The following is a 10,311-nucleotide window of genomic DNA, read 5'->3' as shown; positions in this document are numbered from 1 at the left end:
TTCCCTTCCCCATCGGGCCGCCAGCATCCCAGCTCCTCGCCCTCCGCTCTGCCCGACGGTCCCCGAAGTCTCCCGCTAGGACAGCCCCCACCGGCCCCCTCATTCAGCCGGAGCGCTGCCCGGCCCTCCTCCCCAGGGGGACTCCTCCGTCTGCGGGAGCTTCGTCGGGAGCCTCTCGGTCTCGGCCTCTTCCCAGCCACCCGAGAGACGCGGAGCCGGTTCCTCTCCCTCGGGAGCCTCCGGGCACCGGGGGAGCGTCTGAATGGGAGCCAGGGAGCGAGACTCGTGTCAGCAAAGGGGGCCCGTGGGGGGCGTCTCGCTGCTCCTTTTCTCTCTCTCTCTCTGGGGCGTCTTTTCAGAAGCGAAGCCCGACGGGTCTCCTCTCCCTCTGCGACAGAAGGGAAGCGAAGGCGGCGTTTCTGTGCGATCCGCTGTCCGAGGAGAGAAGGGAGGCGATCCTCGCGAACGAGGCGGTTGCACGAACTCTCTGGGTCGGCTGAATGGAGGGAAGGAGGGAAGGGAATATAGGAAGGGAAAGGGAAGCAGGAGGGGAATTGGGAGGAGGAGGAGGAAGAAGAAGGGGAAGGAGAGGAGGAAGGAGCAGGGCGGCGCAGCTGCGAAGGAGCCCCTGGGATGGGGAGGGGCCAGGGGTGCCTGGCGGGGGGGGAGGGGGGAAACCGACGGGGCGGGGGGGGGTTGAATCCCACATCGAACCCAATTGGGCGGCTCTGAGCCAATCAGCAGAGGACCAGGAGTTCGAGTCCCGCCTTAGGCCTGAAAGCAGGTGGAGTTTCATCCACCGCCCGGGAGGTTCTGCGTTCTAATCCTCCCACAGGCTCCATGCATTGCTGGGGGACGGTGGACCAATCCCCAGGAGGCTCCACATAACTTATTGACGGGGTGTAAAACTAGGGGGGCTCAAATTAATGTGGGGTACCAGAATTGGGCATTCTTGGGCTGTGAGGTGGCCGCGTGTCCCTTCCTGTGGGATGTGATGGAGGAAAGTGACTGTTGTGGGGAAACACACCTGTTCCCAGGTGGGCAGAGCCATCAGCCTCTGCCTTCCTCTGCCTGTGGGCAACCAGAGGCCTCCGAGGGTCACCGTGGATCCCTTCATCTGAGGTCCTTTGGAGGGGGAATCCGGAGGGGAAGGAGGGGAACCATCGCAGCAGATCTGCCCAATTCAAGGACTCAGGGAACCAGGCTCCAAAGAGGAGATTCCAGGGCGTTTGGATACTTAGCACTGCTAGCTTGAAAATGCTGTCTTCTTTTCTAAATGAGTTCCTGTATGTGTGGGTTTGTGATTAGCATCCTGGAGTTTTACCTTTCTAAATGTGAAGGAGACCCTGAGACCATCTAGCCCCACCCCTCCTCCTCTGCAGGGATCCCAGTTCAAGCTCCTCTGACTGATGGCTGCTCCCTCTTTGCCTTGAGACCAACTGGGAAGGGGAGACTGAACTCTGTCAGGAAGAGCCCCCTCCCCTCCTAGAAGAATGGGCTATTTTGAGGAATATTAAGGAGGGAAGATTGTTATATTTCCCCAAAGGGAGAAACAGGTTGTTCCAGGCAGAGAGCAGCCCCCACCTTTCGTCAGAGCCCTCAGCAGATGTCAGCACTGAAGGGATCAAGAGCCTGTTGAAAGAAGCCAAGGACCTAGGAGCCACCTCCTGCCCTGGGAGCCAAGGAAGGGCCGGATCCTCTCCCTCTGCGGCCCTTTGGCCAGCCCTGAGCAGGAGGAGGGAAGGGGAGGGGAGGCCTTTGCTCTGTCCGGTCTCGGCCCCAGGAGAGGCGGGCAGGAAGGCCTGGGACATGTGGGGGGGCTGAGCAGCTCTGCTCCCCAGGAAGGAGCCTACTTCCACCGCCCCAACCCATCTCCCATCTCCAGGGAGAGGGGGCCGGGAAGGGCTGGTCCGGCCACAGAGGGTGGGGGAGGCAGCTGCCGTTTCCCATGGTCCATCCTGGCAGCCCCCTCCCTGAAGTGGGGGGCTGGGAAGCCCCAGACTGGCGCTTCCTTCTTCCTGGGGCTGCTTCTCCTGAGGCTGGGCCAGAGGCCCCCAGGCCCCTTTCCCAGGAGGACTTCCCCCCTCTGCTGCCCTGCAACCCCCTCCCCCGCGGCTGGCAGGGCGTCTCTGAGGCTGCAGGAAGAAAGAGGCTCCTGGGGAGAGAGCAGGGACCCCCTTCAGCCCCCTCCAGACAGGAGAAGCTTCCCTGGGGGTCGAGGGGATCCTTTTGCAGCCGATCGCAGTGACACCTCCAGATTAAAGGGCGTTTTTGAAGGTGCAGCTGCCCCTCTTCCCACCCCAACATAAGCCGCCTTCCACCAAAGCGCCCCCCACCAATTGCAGGCTGCCCTCTGCAGAGACCCCTTCTTAGGGCGGCTCCTCCCTGCCAGACCCTCTTGCAGCGGCTGGGGGGTCTGGGTGCAAAGCCTCCGCCCTTCCCATCAGGCTGGGCATGGAGAGAAGCAGAGGCGGGCAAGAGGCAGACGCGGCGTTGAAGCCCGACGGGCGGGGAGTGGATGATTGGCCGCAAAGGAGCGTCTCGGGGCTCGAGAAAAGGACAACGCCAAGTGAGACCGGGTGGTTCATGTGTTCTGTAGTCCGCGTCATCTGTGCTTGACTGATCGAGGCGCAGCGCAAGGGTTAAGGCCAGAGCTGCGAGGTCCTAGAGCGGAATGGAATGCCTACTTCCGGCCTTCCTTGGAAAAGAGCCTCACAGGTGGAATCGGCTTTCCATCCAGCTGCTATGGGCAACGTTCGCTCGCGCATGCGCGCTTCTTTCTCTGAAACTGCTGCTCCGGGCTTTCTGCGCCCGACGCTGCGAGGCTTCCCCAGGGCGGGAAGGAGGGGGCGTCTCCGCGGTGGGTCACGCGATGGAAATCGGGTCTGCTCTGCACCCCTGAGGGAGGCGGGGCCAGGATTGGGCTCCTCCCTTTCCCCCGCCTTGAACTGCTCGGGTGGGGACCCTGGAGCGATGATGGGACTTCGTGCGCAGGCAGAGCTGGGTCTTTTTTTGGGGGGGGGGAACCAAAGGGCCTTTCGGGGTTCCCCCTTGGGCGCGGGGGGCGGAGTGTGGAAGGCGGTGGGAAAAGGGCCTGGGTGCCCCTCCCCGTGGGAAAGGAGCGGCGGATTTTCCCACACCTGGCAAGATTCCACCCTGGGGGGAGGGGAGAAATCCTGGGATGTATAGAATATATACTGTCTGTATAGACTCTGTAGGATGTGTAGAATGTCTGTTGGAGGTTGGACTTCTCTCTCTCTCTCCCTCTCTCTCTCTCTCTCACACACGCACACACTTGTGACTGTATGATTTTAACTGTTGCTTGTATCCTAATGACTTTTTGACTGTTTCCTAGTATGATTTGATTGCTTATTGTTTCCTATGACTATTAAGTGTTGTACCTGATGATTCTTGATGAATGTATTTTTTTATGGACACTGAGAGCATTTGCACCAAGACAAATTCCTTGTGTGTCCAATCACACTTGGCCAGTGAAGCATTCACACACACACACACACACCACAAATTGAGCAGTCCAACTTTAATGCTAACCAACCTAGCTGGGCTGCCCAGCGGCCTCCCTCTTCCGCCTCTGCAGGGACCCCAAAGGTGGTTTGCCCAGCCATCGCCCCAATGGGAAGAGGGGGAAAGGAGTTGCCCAACCACAGCCAGGACCCCCAACCCTCCTGGGCATAAAGAGGGGCCTTGTGGGGGGAGGGAATCCAAGGGACTCCAGGAGAAACGTTCAGCCCTTGAATTGTAAGGAAGCAGAGATGGAGAAGGGGCTTCTTGGGGGCTCCATTTGCCCCCAGCCCTTCTTTTCTCCAGGGGAGCAAACTTTGCTGGGAAGGGATCCAGGCAGCCCTGATCTTTAAGGAGGAGAGAAGTTCAAAGTTCTCAAATTGTTCAGTGAAACTTTTTGCCTGAAGCCAAATTCTCCAGCAGGGAAAGTTTCCATCCAGGGTCAAGGGGAGAAGAAAGAAGCTGCCACAGACTCCCTGTCTCTGCCCAGAGTCTCCCGGGAGGATTCGGCCACAGAGCAGAGCTGAAACTTTTATCATAATTCTCCCTCTCAGGAGGGATCCCTGGATAATTCAGCTAGTTCTTGCATTTAGAGTTTGTTGGGCCTTTCTCTGCAGGGAAATGAAAGGGAAATAATCCCAATGTGGTTCATAATGACAGGGGCAGAGATCGAATTAAATCCATCATCTGGAATTGAGAGGTTTGGGAGCTTCATTCTTGAAATTGGCCCCAGAGGGAAAACACGGCACCTGTGGCTGAAGACAAAAAGAAGTGTGACATTTGTTGGCATCGTGGTTAAAGAGACAATCCCGGGACACAGTTAATGTCTGAGCATGTCACAGGTCTGAAATGGAAGCAACATTTTCTTTATTTTGAAAACTGATGCTAAGTGACACCTTCACAAAGGGGTTGATGTGATAGTGTGGCCAGATTCCAAGAATAAAATGAACTTTAATGAAAAACTAGTTATCAGAACTTTGCATAGTTGAAAAAATCACACCCAAAAACAAACACATGCACAGAAAGGGAGAAGTCAGAGACAACCAAGTGAAAAGAGATGGAGAAATCAAGGCAGAATCCCCCTTCCTGTTCTTCTTCGACCCATTGTCTCTCATTCTCCTGACTATATAATTTTTTTCATTGTTGTTTGCTTTCTACTTCCCATCATTTTCTGGTCCTTTCTCTTAATTCCCCTTTTCTCCTTTATAATTTCTCTCCATTTCTTATTCCAATTATTTATTTTATCCCCCTCCCTCTCTTGATTTCTCCTCTGTAATTCCCTCTTCTGCTGTTTCCTTTTCCTTTGTTTAATTTTCCAAACAATTCCCCCTTTAATTATCACATCAAACCTCACATCTTTAGCTTTAATTCTTTTTTTCCTGTTTAATGTTGTTCCACTTGTTCTTTTGGGCTGGTTTCCTCTTTATTTCACTCCTCTTCCTCTGGTTCTCTTTGTTCTTCTTTAATCTGCATTACCATTTCTAATTTTTGTAGTATAATGCTGTACATTTCCAAGCTCTCTTTCATCATTTCCTTCCTATTTTGTTGTTCCAATTTTATTTCCACACACATTTCTCCCATTTTGTACACTATTTCTTCTTTTATTTTCCTTTCTTTAATATTTATGTCCAATCCAATTGTCTAGTAGTTTATTGCAACCAGTGTCTTTTATATTAAATTTCAACAGTCAGTGTCCGTAAATCTTTGTTTCTAGCTTCCTTCTGTTGATTTCTTTTCCAACTTTTTTCCCAAAGTCACCAAATAATCCCAGGGCAATTTCTTCATGTAACTTTTTTTCCTTGTAATATTCTAGTATTTCACTTTTCACGGTTTTTATTTTATTATAATGGTATTCCTTTTATTTCCTTTCAAATTCCAATTTCAAAAAGACCAAGCACCGCAGCTGTTGGTTTGGGACGTCCCCGCTCTTGCCTCCCCCCATTGGGGGGGTCTTGATTCCCCTCCCCAAAAAAACCAAATGTGCCCCAGAGCCAGAAAAGTGTAGAGGAGACCCAGCCTGAGTCCTGGGGGTGGGTTGGCTTTAAGGGAAGGGACCCTGACCCCATTGAGGGTCTCCATCTGCAGGGAGCCCTTTCAGGAGGGCAGGAAACCTGGGCATGAACTAGCCAGGATTGCTTGTTCTTTCATCACCACATCTCAGCCTTGTTTTCTTTCAGCAAGAAAAGTACATTCCCCCCCCCCCATTAATTTTCAAACTTTTAGCCGAGTTCTTGTTCACAGGCTCATTCCCAGATGTGCAAAGGAGCCGTGGCAGGTGTCCCTCTTCCCCCCTATAATTAAGGGAAAATCTGGGGATTTATTTCTTCCTCCCTCTTGGTTCCCCAGGGAGTTTTCCAGCTGCCACCTTGGAAACCAGTCCAGTGAATGGAAAAATACAAGGAATAATGCAGAATTATGTCCTGTCCTGAGCCAGGAAGCCCTGAATATGGAGAATTCTTGAGAGAAGTCTTGAGAGAAGACAAGGAGGAGATTATGAGAGCAGCTTCTCCAACTTGCAAAATCTCTCAGTTGGACAAGGGAGGATTCAACACTCTTCCAATGACCGAAAGAGGTGCTGGGAGTTAAAACTCTCCCCTCCCTAGGAAAATGAAATAGTTTAGGATATACTAAAAAGGCAGAATATTTTCCCTAAAAAGAAAAGTAGAAAATCAGAGAGGCTCAAAATCAGCCCCCTCCCACCTTTCCTGATGGTCCATTACTCTGGCCTAGGCCAGTCTATTATGCATCACAAAGATCTTCTCCAGGGAAAGCTCTACAACAGGGGTCCTCAACCACCGGGCCGCGGACCGGTACCGGTTCCGTGGAGCTCTCTGTACCGGGCGGCAAAGAAAAAAAATAAAATAAAAATGGCGGCTTTCTTCGCCTTCGGTGAATGCTGCTGGGATCGGGGATCAAGGACACAAATGAAAGAAGGGGAGGGAGGAAGCAACCGAAGCCTGTCCTGCTCTCTGGCTCAGCAGCTTCGGTTTCCTCCCGCCTCGTTCCTCTCTCCCTCGCTCTCTCGCTCCTCCACCAGCCTAGGAAGAAACTGCTTCAAAGAAGCCGGGTGGGGTGGCTTTTCCTGTCGCCGCAGCTCCTCCGAAGCGCCCGTTTACCCCCACCCCGCCCGCCCGCCCGCGCTTCAATTCAGTGCTCCGTTCTGCCTGCCTGCCTTCATTTCGGAGCAGCTTCGGCTGAGAATAATAACTATTCGCCTCTTTTTATCAGCCGAAGCTGCTCCGAAACGAAGGCAGGCAGGCAGGCAGGCAAAATGGAGCACTGGGTTGAACCGCGTGCGGGCGGGGTGGGGGTAAACGGGCGCTTCGGAGGAGCTGCGGTGACAGGAAAAGCCACCCCCCCCCGGCTTCTTTGAAGCAGTTTCTTCCTGGGCTGGTGGAGCAGCGAGAGAGCGACTGAGAGAGGAACGAGGCAGACACCTGAGGGAGGGAGGGAGACACCTGAGGGATGGGGCTGAGGGAGGCAGGGCCGAGGCGCTCCCTGAACTTGGTGGTTTGCTGGCAGACATTTTATTATCCGACTAGGTAACAACATCAGATGTTACCTAGTCAGGTAATGAAACGTCTGCAAGCAAACATCCAAACTCGGATCCCCCGGTCCTTGAAAAAGTGTTTGTGCTTGAAACTGGTCCCTGGTACAAAAAAGGTTGGGGACCACTGCTCTACAGGAATTGCCCAAAGCCCTTTCATTACATCACCGTCATCCAGAAAGGCTCAACAAAGCCTGGGACTCAGGACAGCCTACAGAGTTGCCCCTGCATGGCCCCATGGGAGTCTGACAACCGATCAGAATACAAGCTCAAATTCAAATCCCAACAGAGGGCATAAAACAATTGCACTCTCAGCATCTCATACATACATCCACACGTACAGGAACTCATTTAGAAAAGAACACAGCATTTTCAAGCTAGCAGTGCTAGGTATCCAAACGCCCTGGAATCTCCTCTTTGGAGCCTGGTTCCCTGAGTCCTTGAATTGGGCAGATCTGCTGCGATGGTTCCCCTCCTTCCCCTCCGGATTCCCCCTCCAAAGGACCTCAGATGAAGGGATCCACAGTGACCCTCGGAGGCCTCTGGTTGCCCACAGGCAGAGGAAGGCAGAGGCTGATGGCTCTGCCCACCTTGGAACAGGTGTGTTTCCCCACAAAAGTCACTTTCCTGCATCACATCACACAGAGCGCAAGAATGCCCAATTCTGGTACCCAACATTAATTTGAGCCCCTCAAATTTTACACCTCCAATCAATGAGTTCTGTGGTGGGACTGGAACCCAGAGCCTTCTGGGGATTGGTCCACCGCCCCCCCCAGGAATGCATGGAGCCTGTGGGAGGATTAGAACGCAGAACCTCCGGGACAGTGGATGAAACTCCCCCACCTGCTTTGAGGCCGAAGGCGGGATTCGAACTCCTGGTCCTCTGCTGATTGGCTCAGAGCCGCCCAGTTGGCTTCGATGGGGAAGGTGGGATTCAAACGCCCCTTCGGTTCCTTCCCCTTACCAGGCACCCCCGGCCCCTCCCCATCCCAGGGGCTCCTTCGCAGCTGCGCCGCCCTGCTGCCCCTCGCCTCCCCGCTCCCTGGCACCCAGGTCGGGCAGCGCCACCCGGTCGGCCCCGCTCCTCCCTCCTGCCCGCCGCCTTCCCTTCGCCCCTGCCTGCCTCCCTCCCTCGGGCTGGCTGAGGGGGCTTCCCGGCCACGTCGGGGCTCCGTCTCCAGAGGCTGCGCCGCCCCGCCGAGAGCGGCCGGAGGACCCAGGGGGCCGGGCGGGCGGGCTCTGGGTCTCCGCGGGACCTCGGGGTGTCTGTGGGGAGGGGGGGAGCCCAAGGCCCGGAGCTCCCGCGCTGAAGGGGCCCAAGAACCGCGGAGAGGCTCCGGTGCCAAGCAGGGGTTCTGGGGGCGTCAGCTGGAGGGTCGAGCGGAGCGATCGCTGCGGAGAAGCCAAAGAGCCGCCAAGGCTTTTCCTCCCTTTCACCCCCATTTAATCCCCCCCTTTGCCCAACTCGCTCCGCCCAGCAGCTCCCAAACTTTCCCCCTCTGGCGGCTCCCCCCTCCCCACAGGGGGCGCCCTCCCTCCCCGGAGACGCTCCGCTCCCGGCGCCCTTCGGACGGCAGTCGGGCAGAGCGGCGAGGCCAGAAGCGGCGCCCCTCGGGGACCCTTCCGCTTCCACGGCGGCTGGGATCGCGCCCTTCCCGGGGCTGAGCGACGCTCCCGGGACCTTTGGGCTGCTGGTTGAGGTAGCCTGGCAGGCCGGGCTTTGCTCCGCTGTGTAAGAGCTGCGGAACAAGAGGACGCCGCCACTGGGTCCTTCCAGACCCTTCGGGGCAGCTGCTCAGGAGCGAAACTCCGCGGAAGGAAAAGACGGGAAAGGGGGAGAAGGAGGGAGGGGAGGAAGCCCCCCCGGTTGCTTCGACCTCTGAAGTTGTGAGAGGGTCGGGCTGATCATCATCCTCATCTTCTTCCTCCCCCTCCTTCCCTCCATTCAGCCGACCCAGAGAGTTTGTGCAACCGCCTCGTTCGTGAGGATCGCCTCCATCCTCTCCTTGCACAGCGGATCGCACAGAAACGCCGCCTTCGCTTCCCTTCTGTCGCAGAGGGAGAAGAGACCCGTCCTCGTCTCGGGCTTCGCTTCTGAAAAGACGCCCCAGAGAGAGAGAGAAAAGGAGCAGCGAGACCCCCCCACGGGCCCCCTTTGCCAACACGAGTCTCGCTCCCTGGCTCCCTTTCAGACGCTCCCCCGGTGCCCGGAGGCTCCCGAGGGAGAGGAACCGGCTCCACATCTCTCTCGGGTGGCTGGGAAGAGGCCGAGACCGGGAGGCTCCCGACGAAGCTCCCGCAGACGGAGGAGTCCCCCTAGGGCCGGGCAGCGCTCCGGCTGAATGAGGGGGCCGGTGGGGGCTGTCCTAGCGGGAGACTTCGGGGACCGTCGGGCAGAGCGGAGGGCGAGGAGGAGCTGGGATGCTGGCGGCCCGATGGGGAAGGGAAGGAGGGGCAGGAAAAGGCGCCCTGCTGGCTGGCGGCTTCTCCGCAGCTCCGCCCCGCTCGCCCCTCCAGCTGAGACCCCCAGCATCCCTGCTTAGCACCGGAGACGCTCCAGCCGCGCCGTCGAAGCCGCTGCGGGAGACTCTACGCAGTTCTTGGGCCCCTTCAGCTCGCTTCTCCTGCGGCTCCTCTGCCGCCTTTCTCGGGCGCTTTGCCCGCTCCTCTCCCGTTCCCTCCCCGGCTCCAAGCCCCCCCACCCGCTCTCCTCCCCCCGCAACATGGACCCCCAAAGCGGCCCCCGCAATCTCCCCCGCCCGTCTCTCGCCCAGCCACGCCCACTCCCAGCCCCCCCTCCGCTCTTTCGGGGCATCAGATGACGCTTACCCCCCAGGAGGCAACTGGACTTCGCTTCCAGAAGCTTCTTCCGCTCTGCCTGAATGGGGGGGGGGGAAGGCTCGGCGCTCCTTGCAGACGGCTGGCCCTTGGCTTCCTTTCCGAGGGGGGTTGGGGCGCTCGGGGGCTTCTCTGGGTCGCTTGAGGCGGGCCAAGGCTCCCTGCAGCTCCTCTCTGGAGCTCCGTCCAGGCTCCCCCATCAGTCCCAGACGGGGCGTCCCAAAGCGCCTATTTCAACCTCTCGGGAGCGCCTCGGTCATCGAGGCCGCGGAGGCGCCAAGTTGCCTCCGGAAAAGGCTCCTGTGGGCCTCGGCCCTGGCGGAGTCCTTGGGCTGGGCCAGAGGGAGCCTCGCGGGGGCTGCCACCCTTGGCCGACGGGGAGGAAGGGAAGGGCGAGGCAGCAC

At 57.2% G+C, this 10,311-nt stretch overlaps 1 protein-coding gene and 1 long non-coding RNA gene across 2 annotated transcripts in view; both read left to right on the top strand.

Moving 5' to 3' along the window:
• The first annotated feature begins 2,674 nt into the window (after nt 1-2,674).
• LOC148128647 (vomeronasal type-2 receptor 26-like) overlaps nt 2,675-10,311 on the top strand; it is a 60,641-nt gene continuing 53,004 nt past the window's right edge. Inside the window, exon 1 of the mRNA XM_087948659.1 lies at nt 2,675-2,860. Within this exon, the coding sequence (XP_087804785.1) occupies nt 2,675-2,860 (186 nt within the window). The remainder of the gene's footprint in view (nt 2,861-10,311) is intronic.
• LOC148128648 (uncharacterized) lies at nt 2,875-4,484 on the top strand. Its single transcript, XR_015746214.1, has 2 exons — nt 2,875-3,004; nt 4,140-4,484. It is a non-coding gene; the product is annotated as an uncharacterized LOC148128648 (long non-coding RNA).

Source organism: Notechis scutatus, unplaced genomic scaffold (assembly GCF_049901735.1).
Source record: "Notechis scutatus isolate UNSWTSFEM ecotype Mainland unplaced genomic scaffold, rNotScu1.2 NSCUCTG36, whole genome shotgun sequence".
NCBI lineage: Eukaryota > Metazoa > Chordata > Lepidosauria > Squamata > Elapidae > Notechis > Notechis scutatus.
Note: the sequence above shows the minus strand (reverse complement) of the source record. Positions and strands in the feature narration are given on the sequence as shown.